At 36.8% G+C, this 23,258-nt stretch overlaps 1 protein-coding gene and 1 long non-coding RNA gene across 3 annotated transcripts in view; one reads left to right on the top strand and one right to left on the bottom strand.

Moving 5' to 3' along the window:
* Nucleotides 1-14,654, top strand: part of TGS1 (trimethylguanosine synthase 1) — a 24,407-nt gene extending 9,753 nt beyond the window's left edge. For both annotated transcript variants that reach the window (XM_058175377.1, XM_058175378.1), the window contains 6 exons: nt 519-810; nt 1,205-1,378; nt 2,503-2,646; nt 3,063-3,281; nt 4,878-4,954; nt 13,028-14,654. In XM_058175377.1, coding sequence (XP_058031360.1) covers nt 519-810; nt 1,205-1,378; nt 2,503-2,646; nt 3,063-3,281; nt 4,878-4,954; nt 13,028-13,144 — 1,023 coding nt within the window. In that variant the 3' untranslated portion in view covers nt 13,145-14,654. The remainder of the gene's footprint in view (nt 1-518; nt 811-1,204; nt 1,379-2,502; nt 2,647-3,062; nt 3,282-4,877; nt 4,955-13,027) is intronic.
* On the bottom strand, nt 614-23,258 carry LOC131194418 (uncharacterized). The gene is made up of 4 exons (XR_009154169.1): nt 22,828-23,258; nt 22,526-22,584; nt 4,201-4,243; nt 614-791 (listed from the first exon to the last, which is right to left on the bottom strand). It is a non-coding gene; the product is annotated as an uncharacterized LOC131194418 (long non-coding RNA).

Raw genomic sequence — 23,258 nt, 5'->3', positions numbered from 1 at the left:
AGTAGCATGTATTTATAAAAAGTATATATGTTAAAAAGATGTTAGCATTTGGAAAGAAAAGTACAATGGTGAGGTCCTGGGGACAAACACAAAGTATAGATAACATTTCCTGTTTCTGATAACAGACTTAAGTACACAGTGTGGTGAAGATTATCGGTAGATTTGGGAGGGCCTCAGTCTTTTCATAAGTATCCAAATTCTTTAAGGGGGTGAGGGAAACGCCTTTGCAGCATCTGACAGACAGCAACCACATCACTGGTAAGATTCTAATCTGATTGTGCCATTATGTATGGAAAGAACCATTCATACAAACATAAAGGGTTATTTCTGCCCACTTTTTTACTGCCTATTTTGAAAGAAAGATGAACAGTTCCAAATGTGAGCAGAACACCCATGCACACGAGAACTCCTAATTACCAAAAGTTTCTGTTTCTTCAAGGTAGATTTTTGAAGCACAGTGTCTACTAAAGGTAGAATCTTTTTGTTTAAAGTTGACTTATATAACGTAGTATTTTTAGGTACAGAGATTCTTGCAAAAAGCAAATGAAGATGTGAAAATTGGATCTGAAGGTAGACTCTATCATACTTCTACAAGCAGTGATTCAGATGAACAAGAAAATGCTTCTCACTCACAGAAAAATTTGAGTCTCCAAAATTGTGACTTGCTATATCCTAGTTCAGATACCCACGAACTTGACAGTATTGAAGAGAAAGGCAAGGAAAAGCTGATAGGAGAAGTAGAAGAAGCTCCACCAGGAAGAGAACTCATTCCCCTGGATATTCCAGACTACCTACAAATGGAAACAGAAGGTATGTGAAATTAAAAATAACATTGCGTTTATAGATGTACAGTATATAGTTGTATAGTGCATAGACAGGAATGTTATAAGAAAAAAATATATAATTGACTGATGGCAAATGGTGTTTTTTTCTGGGTGGGATTTTCTGTTCTTTTCCATTTTAAAGTGTCATTCTGTCCTTACATTTTATACAGCTATTAAATACATGAATGAATAAATTCATCCAATTAATTTATGCTTTCTTACTATAGTAGATGCTAATAATTTAGCACATCACACCAGAAAATGTTTGGTTTCTGGAATATTGTGTCTTAAAAAGATGAAGTGAAATTAATTCCTTGATGTTTTTAAAGGTATTTTTTAATGTTCTTTTTTTTAAAAAATGATATTTTTTTTTTACATAGGTGAAACAAATACTATGAAAAAAAAGAAAAATAAAAAGACGCAGAAGAAGTGGAAAAACAGAAACCTGAAGTGCCTTCCTCACGAAATAGTCAATGATCCTGAGCTGAATAAATACTGGGCACAACGATATAGACTGTTCTCTCGTTTTGATGAAGGGATTCAGTTAGATAGAGGTAAGTTTTTAATGATACTGCGTTTTATGCCCTAAAAACTATTTTCAAATAATAACCAAGTTCTCTGATGAATTGTTCACATATATAATTGTTGCTTGATGCTGTGGTCATTTTTTAGGTTTGCAATTAATGAAGAGCTAGTATTTCTCCTATTTTTGTGGCTTACTGTGAACAAGCACCAAACTGGTAGTTAGTCCTCAACTTACCACAGTTTGTTTAGTGACCATTCAAAATTACAACGGCACTGAAAAAAGTGACATACGGCCATTTTTCACACTTATGACCGTTACAGTATTCCCCATGGGCAAGTGATTGACATTTGGATGCTTGACAACTGGTTTATATTTATGACAGTTGCAGTATCCCAGGATTATGTGACCCATCGTTTGTGACCTTCTGACAAGCAAAGTCAATGGGGAAGCCAGATTCACTTAACAATTGTGTTACTAATTTAACAACTGCAGTGATTCACTTCCCAAATGTGGCAAGAAAAGTTGTAAAATGGGACAAAACTCATTTAACAAATGTCTCATTTAGCAACACAAAGTCTGGGCTCAATTGTGGTTGTAAGTCAAGGACTGCCTGTATATATGGTCTGTTCACTTCCCCATGAGAAGGAAGTGAACCAAATACCAGTGTCTTACTGTAATGCTTGACTCTGTCAATCACAGAATTGCCAGAAACATAAGCCAACAAAGCTTAGCGTTGTTTTTGGGGTCCAAGACTACTGTGAGAGCAGAGTTCTGGATTCAGGCTTTACAAAAAGCTGCCATATGAAGGGGGGGGGGAAACGGATGAGAGAAACACGTAAGCTGTGTGTATTTGCAAACTTCTTATTCATAGTATGTCAGAAAAATATAGGCATTCTGATTTCTTATTACATGCCAGTGTAGCTATTCAGTATGGAATCTAAGAATCTGCTCCCTGGGAATTAGGAAGTTGAGCAAGGGATGCCTTTGTGTGATTCTGCAGGGCAATTTTACACTTATTTTCTTAATTTATACACTATGTATGGCTTATTCGATAAAATGCAGTTGCACTGATGTACTTGATTACTTGATTTTGAGATTCTTTTATTTTAAGGCCATATAACAAACATATTAACTGCTTTCTTTTTTAATCAGAGGGATGGTTTTCTGTAACACCTGAGAAGATTGCTCAACACATTGCAGACCGTGTAAGGCTATCCTTTGCCTCTGACATAATAGTAGATGCCTTTTGTGGTGTTGGGGGAAATGCTATTCAGTTTGCCTTGGCAGCAAAAAGAGGTACATTCTTTTATTAGGTTTGAATTTTACTAGATATTTTATAGCAGCAATAATGGATTGCTAGTTCAGGCTAAGTATTGTTCCCGCTTAGTGTTTCTCAATCTGGAAACTTTAAAATACCTGGACTTCAACTCCCATAGTTCCCCTGCCAGCATTCTAGCTGGAATTGTGGGAATTGAAGTCTAGATCTGTTGCTCTGTTTGAATTAAAAAAAAAAAATAGATCACCCTTCAAAATTTTTAGGTTTCTTAATCTATTCTGGCTAAATAACTACAGATGTAGGCAATAACCCTAGGAAATATATTTTTAGCTACAGCTAGGCTAATTACTGTTTTTCTAGAAAGTATCTGAAATTTTCTGTTTCATGGGTTTTCTTTTTAAGCTGGCTAATATTTAAAATTGTTCCATCTTTTCAGTAATTGCAGTTGACATTGACCCTGTAAAGATCCAACTTGCTCACAATAATGCCATGGTTTACGGAGTGGCAGATCAGATAGAATTCATATGTGGTGATTTCATGAAGCTGGCATCCAGTCTGAAAGCAGATGTTGTGTTTTTGAGTCCTCCCTGGGGTGGACCTGAATATGCTGCTGCAGAAATCTTTGATATTCAAACAATGATTTCTCCTGATGGATATCCTTTTTTAAAAATCATTTTGTTGTAGCCTTCATTCCGTAAAGGTAAAACTGATGTTATTTTCCTTTGAGTGACAAAGCTCTATATTTCAACATTAGGAGGTCCTTCGTGCCGTAATGGCACAGTGGTTAGAATACAGTACTGCAGGCTACTTCTGCTGATTGCCAGCTGTTTGGTAGTTTGATTCTTACTGGCTCAAAGTTGACTCAGCCTTCCATCTTTCCTAACTCGGTAAAATGAGGATCCAGATTGTTGGGGGAAATATGCTGACTCTGTAAACTGCTTCAAGGGGCTGTAAAGCACTGTGAAGCTGTATATAAGTGCTATTGGTATTTTGTTTCTAATCAGCAGTGATCTTTCTTAATGAAATTCAGGATATTAGATGGTAATCTTTGTAGCTTAAAAGAAAATTTGTAGAATTATTTTTAATAGTAGCAAAGCAGATGATAAAAGTTGCAGATTTACATCTGTGTACCAGTGGGAAGAGATTTCTAACTTCAAGAGAAGTGAACAGTAAGGTGGTAAATAAAAAGCCATATACAAATAAAGTAAAATATTTGTAGCTCAGGATTGAAATGAGGGGTCCTTGGTGGTCTCTGATTATGTTATCTAGTTTGGGTAATGAAATGTCTGCAAGAAAACAACCAAGCTCAGAGCACCAAGGACCCCTCAAAAAGCCACATAGCTTCTTTTTGTTTGCTAATGATTATAACAGATATCAAAGGAAGTAGCAGAATAAGATTTTCAGTGTGTTTATTTTTTTTAATTATTTCTCATGGCAGTTTTGCATTCATTATATGAATTACAGTATTTGAAGCTGTCTGATTTTGTACAGTTTTGAAAAATGAATTTTAAATCATTTGAAAGATTTGTGCATTTGCTTTTAAAATTATCAGATGAGACAGTTTTTGTTCTTACCAAGTTGCACATTTTGTGTGCTGTATATTAAGTTCTGTAAAATCTGTAAAGTAAAACAAATATTAATAGCATTAAATTAGCTCATAAAGCTGAAAGATTTCAGATGCTATGCAAATCTTACAATGAACCATTATAATTACCAGTGTAATAATACTGTCCAGATTAACATGCTTCAGTTTTGTTTTAAATAAGTTATTTAATATAGTGCCATCTAACTAGTGTTCTAGTTAGAATAATGGAAACTATATATATATATACTGACTCAGCATGAATTTGTATATATGTCTCAGAGATTGAGATTTAATATTGTTGTTCAGCTAAATTAACCATTCCAAGTTGGTAATACCTTCTTCTCCAATATGGTTTGATCCATAAGTCCTCATCAGTTAAAAAGGAAGCAAATTCAAAAGCTGTTTTCCCCATTCTGGCTTAGTTTTCTGTTTCTGTTCTTATTTATTGAACAGATGAAAAATATAATAAATCCTTCCTAGTCTTATTCAGTAAAAAGAAGTCTTAGTCTTAGATTCAGTAAAAATCATAGACTTATTTAGACTATGATTAGATAAAAATATTTGGTATTTAGTTTTTATATGTGGAAGGATGTTTGTTTAAGAAAATTGTCCTGCTGAAAGAACCATTGCAATATAACATTTTTTTTTCTTAACGAAATTTTACATTTGAAATTTTTAAGCTGTCACAGAAGATTACCAACAACATTGTTTATTTTCTTCCACGTAACGCTGACATAGATCAGGTGAGTTATAAATTATACATAAAATGAATACTTTTAGTCAGAAATTAAAGTGTAAATTAGGGTTTCTGGTCTGGATGTAAATTTGTATAATGTGATACGTTTGTGTTCTTTTTCTTATGTTGTCTTTTTAACACTCTTTACAGAGGTTAGGATATATGCTATTCAGAATCATTTGCAATTGGATTAATCTATATATCCATTTAACTAAATAAAATAAATTTTCATCTTTCTTGGTAACTATAGCTAAGCTTCTGTCTCTCAGTTTCTTCTCGCCTCCACTTCAAAACTTCAATAGGGAGATGGAATTGTCTTTCTCTGCAGAACTATTCTGAAATTCCAAGAGAATGTAGATAGCCAAATCTTGGTATAAAGTATATAAGGGGTAGTGTAAATATCTATTTTTGATGCAAAACAAGTGCTTATTTTTCACAAATATTTATTTTTCGCATTTTACACCAAACAGAATCAAGGTAGAGTTATTTTGAATCTCTTTGACTCTCCCTCATTTCTCTGGATCAAGATATTGCTTATTTTGTCCTAAAACAGTGGTGAAATTCAATTTTTTTTACTATCGGTTCTGTGGGCTTGGCTTGGGAGGGGGGTGGCTTGGGGGCATGGCAAGGGTAGGATACTGCAAAATCTCCATTCCCACCCCACTCCAGGGGAAGGATATTGCAAAATCTACATTCCTACCCCACTCTGGGGCCAGCCAGAGGTAGTATTTGCCGGTTTTCCAAACTACTCAAAATTTTTGCTACCGGTTCTCCAGAATCTATCAGAATCAGCTGAATTTCACCCATGTCCTAAAGATTCTAATGACTCTTGTGTTCCTCTTACTAAACTAATTTTGCACTCCCTACACTCACTAGTCTTACACTTTAGAAAAAGATCGGGGAAGAATAGTAAAAGCTGAATGGCTATGGCTAGAGCTTTCCAACTACTGTGTGTTCAGGTCTGTTCTGTGTCTGACATCAACATTCCCTGTTTGTGACATATGTAGCATTGACTTTTTAGTTTTGTTATCGTTTAATTGTAGACATGTAAATATCATACTGTGGATTGTCAAATACAAAACAGTTATTATCCGGAATGAAAACATAACTTGATATGTATACTTCTGTTATTTATTTAAGCTATCAAAACTTTGTTTCTTTATATTTCCTCTAGAGGGAGCAGCAATCCCAAAAATATGTAACGTGAAGATTTGTTATATTTTAAAACAGAAAAAAGATGGACTGTTCAGAGCATGTTTGGAGCAAAACTTGGGGTTAGATAAATGCTAAATGCTAAAACCATGACAGCATTTTCAGGCACTATAGTTCATATTTAACATAAATTAATATGTTTTAAAAGCTCAGAGATGTAGTGCTTTAGTAGATAGGAAGTATGAAACTCAAGTTCTGTCCTATCCTCACCATCGCCACCAAAACTCACTAGATAACCTTGGGTCAGTCACTCTCTTAGTTTGTTGTTGTCGGGAAAAGTAGGATAAATAATTGTCTATACCAGGGTTGTCAAACTCCTGGTCCCTGGGCTGGATGCATCACGTGCTGGCCACGCCCATGCCTGGTTTAGCAAAGGGGGGAGAAAGTCCTGATACGTCAGGTGACTCTACCGTGACATGAGTTTAACACACCTGGTCTATACTATCTAGAGTTTCTGAACATAATAGCATTCTATGCTATAAAACTGTTATTTAAATAGCAATTTATTCACTTCGATTCAACCTATCAAATGAAAGTAGTGTCTAGTTCATTGCAATTCCAAAATAGATAGTAATGAACTCTAGATTATTCTCTAGGATCTTGAAATTTTCCAAGTCTGTATAAAATTTAGTGAATCCTATTTAAGTAATATCATCTGTAATTACCTAGCCTACCTAGTGGCACTGAGGGAAGCGAGGCGTTGCTACGCCTCCTCCGTCATTGCGTCGGCAGATAACCGCCCAGCCGCCCTGTTTCGGGTGACCCGTTCCCTCCTTCACCAGGGGGAGCGGGATGATCCGTTACAGGGACGTGCTGAGGAGTTTAATGGTTATCTATATGATAAAATCGTTCAGCTTCGGGACGGTCTGGACCAAAATTGCGGCGATTCAGATGGGGCGTCTGAGGGTGGTCTTGGTGAAATTGTTTGGGATGAGTTTGACCCTGTGGCTCCCGAGGACATGGACAGGTTGTTGGGGAGGTTGAATGCCACCACGTGTTTACTGGACCCGTGCCCCTCCTGGTTGGTGCTGGCCACTCAGGAGGTGACACGAGGCTGGCTCCAGGCGGTTGCGAGCGCTTCTCTGTTGGAGGGAGTCTTTCCAGCCGCCTTGAAAGAGGCGGTGGTGAGGCCCCTCCTCAAGAAGCCTTCCCTGGACCCCGCTGTTTTAGGTAATTATCGTCCGGTCTCCAACCTTCGCTTCGCGGCGAAGGTTGTAGAGAGTATGGTGGCATATCAGTTTCCCCTGCACCTGGATGAAACTGTCTATCTAGACCCGTTCCAGTCCGGTTTCCGGCCCGGTTACAGCACTGAGACGGCTTTGGTCGCGTTGGTGGATGATCTCTGGAGGGCCAGGGATAGGGGTTGCTCCTCTGCCCTGGTCCTATTAGACCTCTCAGCGGCTTTTGATACCATCGACCATGGTATCCTGCTGCGCCGGTTGGAGGGATTGGGAGTGGGAGGCACCGTGTATCGGTGGTTCTCCTCCTATCTCTCCGATCGGTTGCAGGCAGTGTTGACAGGGGGCAGAGGTCGGCCCGGGCGCCTCACTTGTGGGGTGCCGCGGGGTCGATTCTCTCGCCTTCTGTTCAACATCTATATGAAGCCGCTGGTTGAGATCATCAGTGGTTTCGTGTGAGGTACCAGCTGTGCGCTGATGACACCCAGCTGTACTTTTCACACGGACCACCCCAACGAAGCTATCAAGTGCTGTCCCGGTGTTTGGAAGCCGTACGGGTCTGGATGGGGAGAAACAGGCTCAAGCTCAATCCCTCCAAGACAGAGTGGCTGTGGATGCCGGCATCCCGGTACAGTCAGCTGAGTCCACGGCTGACTGTTGGGGGCGAGTCATTGGCCCTGATGGAGAGGGTGCGCAACTTGGGCGTCCTCCTGGATGAACGGCTGTCTTTTGAAGATCATTTGACGGCCGTCTCCAGGAGAGCTTTCTACCAGGTTCGCCTGGTGCGCCAATTGCGCCCCTTTCTAGACCGGGATGCCTTATGCACGGTCACTCACGCCCTCGTGACGTCTCGTCTGGATTACTGCAATGCTCTCTACATGGGGCTCCCCTTGAGGGGCATCCGGAGGCTTCAGTTAGTCCAGAATGCGGCTGCGCGGGTGATAGAGGGAGCCCCTCGTGGCTCCCGTGTGACACCTCTCCTGCGCAGACTGCACTGGCTACCTGTGGCCTTCCGGGTGCGCTTCAAGGTTTTGGTAACCATCTTTAAAGCGCTCCATGGCATAGGGCCGGGCTATTTATGGGACCGCCTACTGCTACCGAATACCTCTCACCGACCCGTGCGCTCTCACAGAGAGGGACTCCTCAGGGTGCCGTCAGCTAGGCAGTGCCGTCTGGCGACACCCAGGGGAAGGGCCTTCTCTGCGGGGGCTCCCACCCTCTGGAACGAACTCCCCCCAGGACTTCGTCAACTTCCGGACCCCCGAACCTTCCGTCGCGAGCTCAAAACACATTTATTCATCTGCGCAGGACTGGATTAGATTTTAAATTTATATGGGATTTTAATGGGTTTTATTATTTATTATTTATATTGCTTTTTAATAATCTGGCTATGTAGAATAAGTTTTTTAATTGTTATTTTAATCTGTATTTATATGTATTTTTACTTGCCTGTGAACCGCCCTGAGTCCCTAGGGAGATAGGGCGGTATATAAATGTGATAAAATAAATAAATAAATAAATAAATAAATTACTAAATTTTCACACATCACTGTTTTATTAAGATTGACAGCTGAAAACTCTTGACAATCAGAAGTTATTAACATGTTGGTACATAGGTTAAATTGGATGTATCCCGTTACTTACGGCATTATTGCCCCTACCCAAGCAATAATTATAGCCAGTTCTCTTTTTTAAGAAGTGCTGATGGTTGTGAAAATGTCTTATGAGAAGCCTCCATAAAAGGTTTTACAAAGTTCAAGACCTTGAAGTCAGCAATTATGGTCTTAGATCACTTTCATAAGTGTTAATACTTATTTTATTTTTATAAAAAAATCCGTTTATTAAATTTATGTAATGCTATTATCATACAATTCTCAATGGTAGACAAGCGTAAAATACCCACAGTACAAAAAAAAGAGGAATAAAAACAGCTGGTGTAAAATCAAAAATAGAAACACAGAAAAAGAAAATTCACCAGATGGTATCACCTTCATTAAATTAAAAAGGAAGCCCTCCAGAAGACCATCAATGTCAGGGCAAGTTGAATGTTCACAGAAAAGATGTTCCACACAATGAGAGAAACAGCTAATCCTGGCCTAATGCCCTTACTCTATCAACTTCCCAAGTGATATGTCTGAGACAGGTGGATTGTAGTTGGAGTGGCAGTCCTGAAGCCATATAATGCTTTATAGGTCAAAATAAGCATTTAAAATTGCATTTGGAAACCAGGAAACCCTGGTTATCTTTGTAGGGCCTGCAGCAAAACTATAATATGCTGCTGGCACAAAGTGTCAGTTAGCAGGCATGTTGCATTTTGTGCTAATTACCTTTAAAGGTATGGTGACCCAAAGATGCAATTTCATAGTAACAGGAACATGAGTTACTGTTGTGAATTACTTTCCAAGCAGATAGTTGAAGGGCTAAAATCCCTGTTGACTGCTGTTGGCATAGCTACCTGGTCAGTGGTATGATATAGTAACATCCCAAAAATCCTAAAGCAGGAGAGCTCTAACCATATAGCACATGCAGTTATTTCCCATAAACACATTAAAGTTTGGGACTGAATCCCCCAAAACTCCCTACTAATTGTCTATTCTGTGACTAAAAAGTGGATCACCAATTAATATGTAAATGTGTAATATTAATAATTACAAGTTGTACTGAACTCCATTATGAGTTAAAAGAAGAATGGAGCTACATAGTCTCTACGACTGTCATAAACTAAAAATAAAAATCATGTCATTTAAGTATAATCAAATTGCCTAAAGCTGGGATAGATAACCTGAAGGTCTTGAATGCTTTGCTGCCCCAACTCCTTTTTGATGGTTTCCAGAATCCCCTCTGACCACACTTGTGGAAAATCAACAGCATGTTTCCAACTATATTAGAAAGGAAATCCTGTACTTTAAAATGATAACATAAGCCCTAAAATAGGCTTAATGTACTTAAAACCAAAATACTTATATGTGTTCTCCATGTATATTTATACAGTATTGCATCTGCATAGGGTTTTTGAGAATTAAGTGCAATTTATTTGGTGGGAAAAGCTATTAAATAGAATGATTAAAATTTTGTTGACTAAACATGCAGGAACAATTCAATGCATCTATCTTTCGCACTAAGAATTGAGTAATACTGTACACAATTTCTCTACAAAGAATTGTGCAATACAAAAGTTCCCCTTACAGTATTAAATGTCAAAGTTCAGTGACCTGTGAAGAATCCTGAATTATAAAGTTACAGCCATTCTCAATCCTAGTAGTATCTTATTGATTAGAATAGAATAGAATAGAATAGAATAGAATAGAATAGAATAGAATAGAATAGAATAGAATAGAATTTTTTATTGGCCAAGTGTGATTGGACACACAAGGAATTTGTCTTGGTGCATATGCTCTCAGTGTACATAAAAGAAAAGATACGTTCATCAAGGTACATATCTTAAAGGAGCAGAATAGTAACTATTGAATGGCCAGCTAGTGGTCTGTATTCTATAACCAGGTGGTGCAATTACATGGCACAACTGAGATTTTACTTTAGGCTGCACTTATGATTAATGGACAGTCATAATGGCCCAATAGTTAAAAGGCTAGGAAGGTCCTGCAATATCTGAAATTTACATTGTTTGCCCAGTTCAATTAAGAAATTTTTTCTGAATTTTATTTAAGGTAATGATGTAAAAGTCACTAAACTTTTATTGAAAGCAACAACAGCACATATACAAATAGAATAATTTAAGGAGGCTCAAGATAGTGTAGCATATTTTATAGTCATTTGTGCCTTCAGTAAGAATTTTAGAATGGATAGACCATCACAGAGAAGGTCTATATGGATGTTAAGAGTCAACACAAATTTGATGACACTTGAGAATGAAAAAGAATGAAAATCTACCATCCCAGAACCTGACAGTGTAACAAACAATTTCTGATACTGTTTAAACTTTGAATCTGGAATTTTTCTTTGGGGATTTTTTTTGTTTTGTTTTAAGCAGTTTTTAGATGGCTGACTACTTCTACTTTTGCATCCCAGGGTAATTGTATGAAAAGAATCACACAATTTATTTTAAAAATAATATTCATCTCTTCCTCACTCTTCAGAGCTAGGTTTTATTTTTAATAATCATTTAAACAGAGAGAACATTCAGTGCATTTAAACTTTTAAGTCTTAAAAGAAAAGAAAAGTGAAAATTGTCATATAACAGTTAGGAATTCATAGTAAATGTAAAATACAAAAAAACAATTATTTGGTCTTTCATACATGACTGTAAACAAAATTTGAAAGAAATTCTTCTAAGTCATGTTAATAGAAGTGGGAAATAATACAATGAACATATTGTAGACTGACTAGTTTTTCTTCTAAATAGAAATATTAATAATAATTTCATGTACATCAGTAAATTGCCATAGATAGTTCTTGACTTTCAAATAGTTCAGCAAAATTCTATTGGTGTTGGCTGATTTGTCATCCTTTTTCTCCCAAGAACCTTTGATAAATTTATTCATTGAACCCTTTTAAAGCATACTAATTATTTAGTATTATAATATCTTGTACCAGTTAATACCCTAAATAATTATGAGAGTAAACAATGATTCTGAACACAATGTGTTATTAATTTATGATACTCTTACATTCATCCTGTATTTCCTGAGTAGTTTCTAAACTAATATTTTAGCAAATCTTTGGGATAGGATTAATGCTTTGGATTTTATATCTTTTCCAAGTCTTTCTTTCCTATCTATTGCCTCTTTCAAAATTATTTTGTTGTTTTTAAATAGCCTTCATGATTTTTTATATTTCCTGCTTCAATATATTACTTCTTGTTTTTTGGTTTCCTACTGTGGGACTGACTGGATGCTGAAAAGGCAATTTTTTTTTCTTTTACAGAAAAATAGGGGTTGGGGAAAATCTATTTTGACTACATCTTTGCGCAAGGAACTTTTATGACACAGATGGGGGTTGATGCTATGGCTGGAAGTGGGCATGCCAGATCGTATCAGGACAAACATGAAATGCTGAACACATTAGCACTTGGATTACCCATTTCCAACAGCTTTTGCAGCCATTCGCAGGTTATATAGTCTAGAAGGAAAATCTATATACTGTATGAAGCACTTGAGTATTGATAGGAACAAGAATTAATCAGAATATTTTGTAGGCTGGACGTTTGATGCAATGTAGCAGAGTTGCTTTTTTATTTTTACAGCAGGTCTGAAAAAGCCTGAAATAAGGGTTAGGAATGAACAGAACAAAAAGTAGAAGGAAACATAAATTTCTCTTTGTCTTACTTTTACTACTTTTGATTTTTTTTTTTAATGCTCTTGCTCACCCAGTCAGCACATTTGGGGAGGGGGGGAAATATTTGGTACTAGTAAAGGAGAATATTTGTATCTCAGGGTTGATATGTGGAAAATATTTTTAACAATGACCAATTATTTCTTGAAAAGGATTTTGAAATTAGTGATTGTCTTATCCATTTGAGTTTGGAATAAGTTAGTGCTAAAAGAGATCCTGGAAAAGATATTATGGAAAGAAGCCATTTCTAACTCTAATTCTAAAATTAAATTGCTGGAGGAAATGTTCCACTTGGTAAATAATAAAGCATGACTGAAACTTATACAAGGGGTTTTCCCATAATAAATGCAACTATATCTCAAATGTCAAATTTTCTGATACTGTTGGTTTTTTTACAGGTAGCTTCCTTAGCTGGACCAGGAGGAAAAGTTGAAGTAGAACAAAATTTTCTGAATAACAGATTGAAGACTATAACTGCTTATTTTGGAAATTTAATCAGACAAGATGTATCCTGAGTTATTTATTAGTAAGCTCTTTATTGGGATAAGAGATAGATCAAATTTTAATGTATCATTCCTTTTATTTACTATTGTTAATTTTTTATTGCAAAATGTTCCATGTTCTATTGAATTTGAGAAAACAATGGTTTAAAATGTTTGTCACAAATACCAATAAAATATTTTATAAAAAGACTTAAAATATATTTTGACAGTAAAAAGATGAGAATTGACTGAAGCAAGACTCCATATTTCCAATATTACATTACTTAAGTTAATCTATTTGTTTCTATCCTAATAAACCATTTTAAATTTGGCTATGAAAAGGTTAAAAAGAGAGGAACCTGCTTTTTCAGCACAGTGGAAGGAAGTTATTAAAGGAACTATTTCGTTCTTACTCCTTTGAAATGCTGCATCAATTGCTTTTCATCATCGTTGGCTGAGATTATGGAGTAATTATTATCTATATTGTGAATGAAAGTTGACTGGGATAAAAGAATTTAACTATATACATTTTACCAACATCAAAAAGATTAATGAAACATTCATTTACATATACATTGATAATTCAGTTAGCAACTGTAATTGGGACCAGAAACTCCTTTGCTCAGTGATATGACTGCAAAGCAAAAATATGCATAACTGACAACAGAGTTCTGGTTGGGGTCATTAAGTAAATAATACAACATCATATGACCATGACTTGCAGTTTCCTGCTATCTTCCTTTTTGATTTTTATCAGATGCCGGCACTGATGATCACAAATGGCAATCACAAGATCATGGATGCTGTGACCATCATAATTATGTGCTGTTTCTCAAGCAGTCAAGTTACTATCTATCACAAATGCACTGCAACAACTGCAAGTTTGAGGACCAATCTCATTCAGCACTATCATAACTGCAAATGATTGTTAAACAAGTAGTCGCTGTATAAGAACGGCCTCTCATTTTCACAGTAATCTATGAATGCTAACAGCATTGTGGATAACAAAGTAGAAATCAGTTTTTTTCAGGATGGTCACAACGTTTAGAAAAGTACGTATCTTTTCAAAGCAAAAAAGGAGAAATATTTAAGTAAGTACTGAGCATCTATTGTAGTTATGGAATAACTTGAAAAGAGTTGAAGAAGAAATGGAATAGAAAAAAAGAAAAAAATCATTTTGCTTAAGGAAAATTCTTGGCCAGAACAGGTACATTCCTAAAGGAAAGGATATTTTGAAACAGTTCTTAACTATATGAAATTGATCCAATTACAGACAGGTATATAGTTTTGTGGCTCTTATTTTACTTTAATATAGGTCAAATGAACAAACTGCATCCAGGGGTTATTAGTAGCATCAATATTAGGAAAGGATAAGCAACTGTGACATAACATCACTGACTCTCATAAGAACAAAGCAGTGTTATGATGGCTAATCATTTGTCCTCCTTGTAGGGACACTAGTGGTGGCCTAACAATAGTTGTCATTCTAAACCAATGAGTATTCAGTTCCTTCATTTTATTAAATGCTGGATATAATTTACAACTGAATGTGTTGTGTGTTTTTTCTAGTGCTCTTTGAATTAACCTCTGCCTTCATATATTTGGATTTCATTGTACTCCTGCCTTATTAGCAGCAGCAGGTAAAGGATCTGACATTGCTGTAGGCTAATGGTATAAATATCACTATTTTCAAATAAAACATGATTCTGCCTCAATAAATTTTTCTCAACTGGAATACTGAGACAAAATTAAAGAAGAAATCAGTTTGTAAATAACGCCATTTGTGCTGACCCGGCTCCCAAACTGACACACCCTCTCTGTTTACTGTATATTTTGCTCCATAAGACGCTCTGAACCATAAGACGCACTTATCTTTTGGAGAGGAAAATAAGAAAACAAAAAATCTGCCTCCTAGCCCAGCATGTGGCCCATCAGGGCTTCGCTCCATTGCGCCCACCAGTCAGCTGACTGGTCGTCCCGTAGCCCGGCCAATCAGCAGGCTGGCTGACCAGAAATGGCACTATTGTTGCCTCCTCTGTGTGTGCTGCCTCTGCCGGGGAACAGTGGAGCCTTTGCCAGTGTTCCCCGGCTATTGCCGCTGCCGTTCACCGCTGCTACTGGTCGCTTCTCCTCCCACCCCTCTCTCTCTCATTTCCAGACTGGATTGAGAAGTGCAGGCATTGAGAAGTGCAGGCATTTCCCACCACCAGGGAAATGAAAAGTTGTCTGCCACACCAATTCATCTCCGTCCCTTGCCTTTTATCCCCAGAGCTAGGGTGGAGCTTCACTAGCAGTGGTGGCTGTACTGTCCCAAGGACCGGCCCATAGATTCCCACTGCTCTCCTCTGACTTCTGCACATCTGTGTGTCAGGCATAGGACCCAAATGTTCCTCCTCTTCCTCATCAGCCACCTCCAAACTTGGGGTCTGTTGACTCTCCATCTGAGGGCTGATGGACAGCCCAGGCTCCGCCTCTGTATATCTGACAACTCCATTTCCTCTTCCCCCTCGAAGCTCTCAGATTGCCTTGATGTTGGCGCTGACTCCCACACCGCCGCCTCATCTGATTTGGCTGCTGGAGGGCCCGGCGTCCAACAGGCCACAACACCATTATATAACTTATGCCGTGATCATGCTATTTAACTGCAACTGTATCTCAACAAGAAGTGAGAGATACAATTAATTCTATGAAAAGACTAATCAGAATGCTTAGCTAAACGTGTAGTATGAGACACTGGGAGTTCTTTCTCCCTTCAACTAGGCTTAGATATTTGACTTTGAAAGCTAATAAAAGTACTGCTTTTTTAAAAGCCTATTTCCTTTTTCAATATGCAAAACTACTAACTGCATTTAGTCTATAAACAATAACCATCCTGCACATCATCCAGTTTTATCAAATTTTCTAGAATAACTTATGGCCCTTTATTTCCTCCCAATACTAACTAGGCCCTATCCTGCTTAATATCTAAGACTAAATGATACTCGCCTTTTGCTGTCTTGTTAACTGCCAGTATTTTCAGATGAAATGCATCACTGACTTTCACCAAGGGCTATAAAGAGAGCAGAAGTGTGGCTTTCTTCAGCACACTGAAATAAAAAATAACTTCCGTGTTAAACTATTTTCCTCATGGATCTTGGATTTACAGTCAGAAACTTTAAATAGACATAGTGAAAATAGGTAGGTTGTGACAAATGTTAAAAGAATAAGTTTTTAAGTTGAATTTATTTTGAGTTTTAAGACGAAACGGGAAATGATAACGGCATCTCTCATCTTTTTTTTTTTTAGGTCCCTAAGTGCACCCAAACTTCTTGATCCCATGTTTTTTTCTTTTATGTCAGGGAGGGGGGAAACATGTAAAGTTTTAGATAGTAAAATGGTCATTTTAAAAGCGTGTGGTGCCTCAAGCTCCTCCCAGTTATTGAGCACATAGACCCACAACCCAGGTGCTGAGTCTGTTGCATGTTGTTGAGAAAGACTAGCGAGGAAAGGAAATCCAGTACAGGAAAATTGGCTGAAACAAGTTCTTAGGCAGGGATGTTTTAAAGCAGTAACTTTTGAAGGAGCTGGTCTTTCTTTGCTGTGGCTTCACTTCCCATTTTCAGCAGGGCACAGAGAGAAAGCATTAGATGGGAACTGGCTTCTATGTGGCTTCCAAGTAACTTGGTGCCTGGATCAAAGGAAGTTTCTCCCATTTCTGCTTTAGCTATTTCATGTCTGTGCATTCCTTGTTTCCTAAAATTATTTGTGGATGTAACTTCACAATGATTATAAAGCTAGTAATGTTTTTTACTTGACTGCAAGTTAGAAAATCTGGTGACCTCTCTAGGGTGATTACTGTGTTTTGCTTTCAGAATATTGTTAAAGCAGTATAACTGCTTTTTTATAACATGAATATAAAAAAATTGGTAAGTGATGTTTTATGTGAGCATTTCATTGTATGTAGAAGCCTTTTATTTTGATGTGCCAGATTTTATGTTTTGCTTTTTCATTTGTGTGTGTCCTTTTTTCCTCTGTAATTTTAGAAAAATAGAATTTGGAAGAAAAATTTGCTATAGTCATTAAAATGTGTTTATTTTCTATCAAAAGCCCATGTATATATAGTATAGTTAGTTTATAGCTGTTCTAAGAGAATTCTAAAGCAGCAACTCCTATAAAAGTGGCAACTAACTTCCAAGCCTATCAGGTTCACAGAACATGAGGATTAGAAGCAGAAAGAAGTAACAACAAGGAAATGGAAAAATTAAGAAAAAGCAGAATTTGGTCTTCTGCCATTATCCATGTCATAGTAGACTTCATGTAATGTTAGCTGTATAGTTATATGAAAAGAATAAAACATATTTCCTCTTGCACTAAACAGAAGGTCAGGAAATGCTGACTTTTAAAACGAAGCAGGGTGATATAAATTAAACTGTAAGAAAATCCATACTTGATCATTAAAATGTTTAATGCAATTAAATATTGCAAAAGTCCCAGCTAACTCAACTAACTTATCCTGTCAGTTACTAAAACTTCAATTCAGAATGGTGGCAGAATACAACAAATTGTCCTTGAAAATATTGTAATCAAATTAAGATTATCTTTTATTAAATACCTGAAAGCTTTTCAGTCTACTTAGTAAGTTAGCTTCAAATATTTTTGTTCCTATAATACATGCTTTCTTTTATGTTTTTATCATTTAACGCTATCTATTAAGCCATTATTATTCTTTACTTATTTCCTTATGAAAAACCTCACCTTAAGTAACCACTCTGGAATATTTGTTTACAAGAAATTGCTTGTTTCTTGGTTCCAGTGCACAAGTGAGAAAAATAAGTGTACTTCCTTGAAGTAAAGCAATCAGTCTGATTTAAAATGCAACCTGCTTAAAAATTAGTTAACATACATTTCTGAGCTAAAACTTTACTTTTGAAAAATAGTTTGCACTTGGTGGTTTCATGTAATATCCTCCCCCCCCCCCTTAGGTAATTGGAAAATATGCTGAAAATGTCAGAAGAATGTTGGCCCTTGGCTGACACTCATGATACTTGTCAGTGGGGGATGGTCTCTCTTCCTTTAGCCAACTACTTTCAGTAGGTTGAAAGGACAGTGAATTATTTTAGGATCTCCTTTTCTTATAGCATCCTATATCGGCACCTTTTTTTGGCCATTGACATCGATAGTCTTGAATGAAAAATATTGATCATTTCAAATAAAGCATTATTTAGATAGTGCTTCTTCCATGACTGGGCCTGGAGGAATTGTCTTCATTCCATCCCCCAACCATATGCTCATACAACATAGCATTTTGAATATGAGATATGAACTAGAAGTATCAGTTCATTTTAAAATCAATTAGAAACTTATATGATAGTTTGTCCTGTGAATATAGCCCTTTGACGCTATTGGTTTCTAGAGTTTTCATAAAGGAATTTCTCCCAATTCTAAATGGACACATGAAAGTGTCATCTTCAAATTACATATCAAAGACGCAACTCCATTTTCTTTCTCTCAGTGATTGTTCAACATTGATTTCTAGCAGCAGAGCATAGGTACAATTCAATTTACTATATGCTAGTTTAAATACTGTACATTTTTCTGTAATTAATTTATCAGTTTTATGAGTAAAGTGAGGACTATTGGGGGGCGGAGAGAATTAGTTTTCTATGAATGTAAATAAAGGATAGACCATCAGACTTGCAAATTTTAGCCTTCCTGTAGAATTGATTTCAACTGATTGAATTGTGGTTGCTACAGCCACACTGTCAACCCACTGCAAATACAGGTAGTGCTTGGTTAGTAACCACAATTTGGATCTTTTGCTTCTTTACTACATCCTGCTTTTTGTACCATTTTTTCAGGTGAAAAGCTTGCACACTTTTGTGTCATTTTATCTTACTTCTCAGCTACTCTAGGCTATCAGAACTAGAAATGCAAAGTCCCTGACAATTAGATAGCCCTAGACTTTGCTGCTGTCTAGTCATCCAGGTTTTTTTGCCAGTCAAAGTCTGATAGACCTACCTATGATTTATGAATGCACGTTGCACTAAACATACAGAATAAAAACAACATTTCTAGCAAGTGAAATTGGAAAAAGAAACTTTCATTTTCTTAATCATTTAGCTATACCTTCACCTATAAGCTATTTAAAACTAATCTATGTCACTCTGGGAAAGCCCAGCACTACACATACATTGATTTTGGATCACTGTTGCATAATCCAGTACAATGGTGGGTTCATACTTTATGTTAAGCTTTGACATGATTGTTCAGTTCTGTTTAATGCAATGTCTGAATCCAAAAGATAATTGGGTTAACAGATAATAGGACCTAATGATGGTTTGCCATTGCCTGGCAAAGATGTATAATTATTGCAGTTGGTGATCTACTCTCTGACCAGTAACCTTCTCCAACAAAGAATTCAACATTGTCACACACTACCATGGCTAACAATCTATGTATAGGATCAGTGGCCCCTGGTATTTATTCTTATGAAACCAAATTTGATCTCAGTTTCCATAGTTATCTGAATTAATGGTAGAATTAAGCCAAGTTCTTTTATATCTCTTCAACTGGCAGTCCATGAATGAAACATAAAAACTAAAACAAAGATATACAAATGTCAATAAGGATTTAAAAGTTTACTCTGTTTTACAATCTATGCATGTCAACAATGGAATGTTGAATCACTTAGAGAGATCTATGTAGCACTTGCTGGTTCATATGTGCTCTTTGTCTATACTATTGCAGCCCAAAGTCCATAGTGAAGTCACTTCAAATGGCAAATAAGTCCTTTCCAGGAAGACAAGAAAGCACACATAGAAGCAGCACTTCAAACAGCAATAAGCATCCCACAGAAATGGAGAAACAATATGTATAATATAACTTAAGTTTATTAAGTGCAGCTAACAGGTATCTGCTTACAAATAGCTCCTTAAAGCCATAATATCCTTATGATAGATACATTATTTTCAATTCAGGTGAAGATCTTTATTTTTGTAAAGGCGTGGAACATATAGCAAAAGCATAGCACATAGACTTATATACAGCTTCACAGTGCTTTACAGCTTCTCTAACATAACGTAAGATCAATGTGCCCTAATTGTTGTTTGGATTTCATACCCATAGTTCTATAACTGGACAAGCTTTGAGCAGTTGAGGGAGAATTTATTTTAAACCTTTTTTAATATAAAGTCTCCATGCTTACATTGAAAGTGGAGTATTATATACAAAATCAGATGGGAATTACTTTAAGCATGCATAGAGTGATTTGCTTAAAATACAAGGCTGCAATCCTATTTTCAATTCAATGGCACTTATGCTGAGTAAATATGCTGCAGGGTAGTATTTTAGAGCAGGATGATTTTCTTCAGCATTTATGACAAGCTTCAATAATGCAAAGGACAGCAGGTGGTTCCTTCTACCTATACAGTACTTAATTTGCTATAAATATTTTTAAGCAGTTCAACATGAATCCTGCTGTCTGTATAACATACACATCCAATTACTAACAATCTTGGACATGGAACTTCACATAGTTCATTTTTTTTAATTATCTCTATAGATAGCATAAAAGCAATGTGGACTAAAAATATATTTAAAAAGCTAATATATTGCTTGCAATAATACATATAAAATGTACATAATATAATCAGTTTGATAAACAGGTAGCCCTCAACTTAAATATAACTGAGCCTGGAATTACAATCATAAGTCATGCCGATTTTAAATCAGGTCATCATGTGTCTGCATCTGATTTTACAATCTCTATTGAGAACATAGAAGTCATAAGAAGTCATAGAAGTGAGCACAATGAATATTAAGTGAATCCACTGTCTGCAATGGACATTTTATTTTGCTAGAAGTTGGAAAGAGATGCTGGTTTTCATTTTTAAAAATATCATAAATTGTGGTGAGATGACTGCAAGTGGCTGTAATTGGCTGTAATTGTGATAATTGTCCAAAATGTGATAATATGACTGCATGAAGAGGGGATCAGATCTTCTAATCCAGGTCATAAATACCCTTGGAAGTCTGTCATAACCTTGACCAGATGTAAGTTAAGGACCACCTGTAGGTACTTAAAGATGGAAAATTACAGTTTACATCTACAGTATATGACACATTTTAATTGGGATGGTTTATCTCATTGGCAATACCAAAAACTGAGCAAATCTATTCAAAAGCTTTTATTGCTTCATTTTTTTGGATCGTTTATGCCAAGATTAGGTAAATTTCTACCCTTTGTATTAGGGAACAGGGCAACAAATGTTGATCTAAACTAGAACATATAACAACCACTATGCAAAGATTCAACTTCATATATTCCAAAGTTAGACAAGATAGCAGTTTATTAGTTTGTTTAAGGTCAAAATCCACCTGGAAATTCTGGGTGCTACAATGCGAAAATAACTGGATGGAGTTTAAGAAAGCAAATTCAGCATTATTCAATAAGCAATCTGAAGAAAGAAAGCTAAATTGTCAAGATGGTTGAGATAGAAGTTACAATTCATGCATTAATTGCATTCAAACAGTTTGCTAAACTATAGTTGGCTCAATAAGCCACAGTTGTTAGCGGTCAAACATTGTATTAACTATTTAAAAACCACAATGGTTAGATTCACACAACATGTAAAGATGAAAACTAACAATGTTACGTCTTTGAAAGCAGCATCCCTGATACACTTCCAAGGAGCACATAACTGAGAGCCATTCTCCGGTTGTCTTTTCTATGAACATACCTTTGGAAATATACATAAATTATCATAGCCCCAAATATTACAAAGCTCTCATAATCCATTTTAACTAACACCAGGATAGGGCCATCATGGCCTTTTGTAGTAAAATACTGCTTTTTTGTGTTTGCCCTGAAATGATGACCATCAATTGCCCATTTAGTTTACTCCAGGCTAAAAACCAGGAGACCTTGAATTCTAATCCCACCTTTGGTATGAAAGCCAGCTGGGTAAAACTTTTTGAGCTATTCACATTCAGCCCAACTCACCCCAGGGATTTGTTGTTGTGGGGAATTTAGGAGGAGTAAGAAGTAGGGTTTGTTTGCTGCATGAGTTATTTATCAAAAATAAAGGTGAGATAATGTGATTGCAAAAATACTATCAAATAAAACTCTTTAAGCAGGAGGTCTTTCTCAGATTGAATACTATACTTATTTTATTTTTTATTTATTTAGTCAAATACACATTAGATAATATATATAAGCATAAATTGAAAACATAAAATGAATACAACTAAAGGGAACATAAGGAACAGTAGGCACGCTGGTGCTCTTATGCATGCGCCTTACTGTCCTTTTTTGTCTTTATATCAGACTCTAATGGCATTTGTCTTCCTTGTAAGACTAATTTTAGGTTTCCTCTTTTAAAAGGTAATTGGTGAAAAGACACAGGAGTACATGAAGAAAAAAAACTTTTCCCCCACCTGCAGATCTGGTTGGCCAACTCCCATGTTCCTCTGCTGGCATAGTTGTACAGGCAAGTCTGTAGATAGGTACATATAAATTAAGCACAGATGCGGTGTAAGCAGAGTTTTTAATGATTGAATTACAAACGTGTTTCATGGTTACCTTCACAAAAGCAACAAGAAAGGTTAACCCTCTACTGATTGGCCAATATATAGTTTAGAGTTCATACAGTTGCACCGAAATGAATGTTTAGCCCACTGAAATACCTGCGGCTGTGATTTCTTGTACTTTTTTCCCCCCTGAGAATAACCTCACTGACCTCAACAGAACTTTCCCCGGCAGATCTACTCGGACTCTTCAAATTCCTGTTTTACATAGTTCGCATTATATGGAAACGCTAGGAACTCTAATCCGGAGGCTTCGAGAGGAACCCAGTTGGCGGCGGATTCGGGAGGCAAATTGGAATCAAAGGGGCGAGGCAAGCTGAAGGGGCAATCCATTTGGGTTTGACTCGCCGTGAGCTCACTGTAGCTTCTGCCGAATCCGTTCCCTCTTTTACGAAGCGAGGAAGCTCCTTCTATCCATCGGCGTTACTTGAGCCCAAAAGCCCGAACCTCTGCCCCGCACACACCCCTCCCCCGCAGCCGGTGGCTTGAGCCCATTTGGGAGGACGCTACTTCTAAGGCACAACTTTTTTTTTTTTTGCAAGTTCGGTTCCTCCCGCCCCTTTTTGGAAAATGCCCACACTTA

Source organism: Ahaetulla prasina, chromosome 3, assembly GCF_028640845.1.
Source record: "Ahaetulla prasina isolate Xishuangbanna chromosome 3, ASM2864084v1, whole genome shotgun sequence".
In the NCBI taxonomy this organism is placed as follows: Eukaryota; Metazoa; Chordata; class Lepidosauria; order Squamata; family Colubridae; genus Ahaetulla; species Ahaetulla prasina.
The sequence above is the reverse complement of the archived record's forward strand: the minus strand, read 5'-3'. Positions and strand labels throughout refer to the sequence as shown.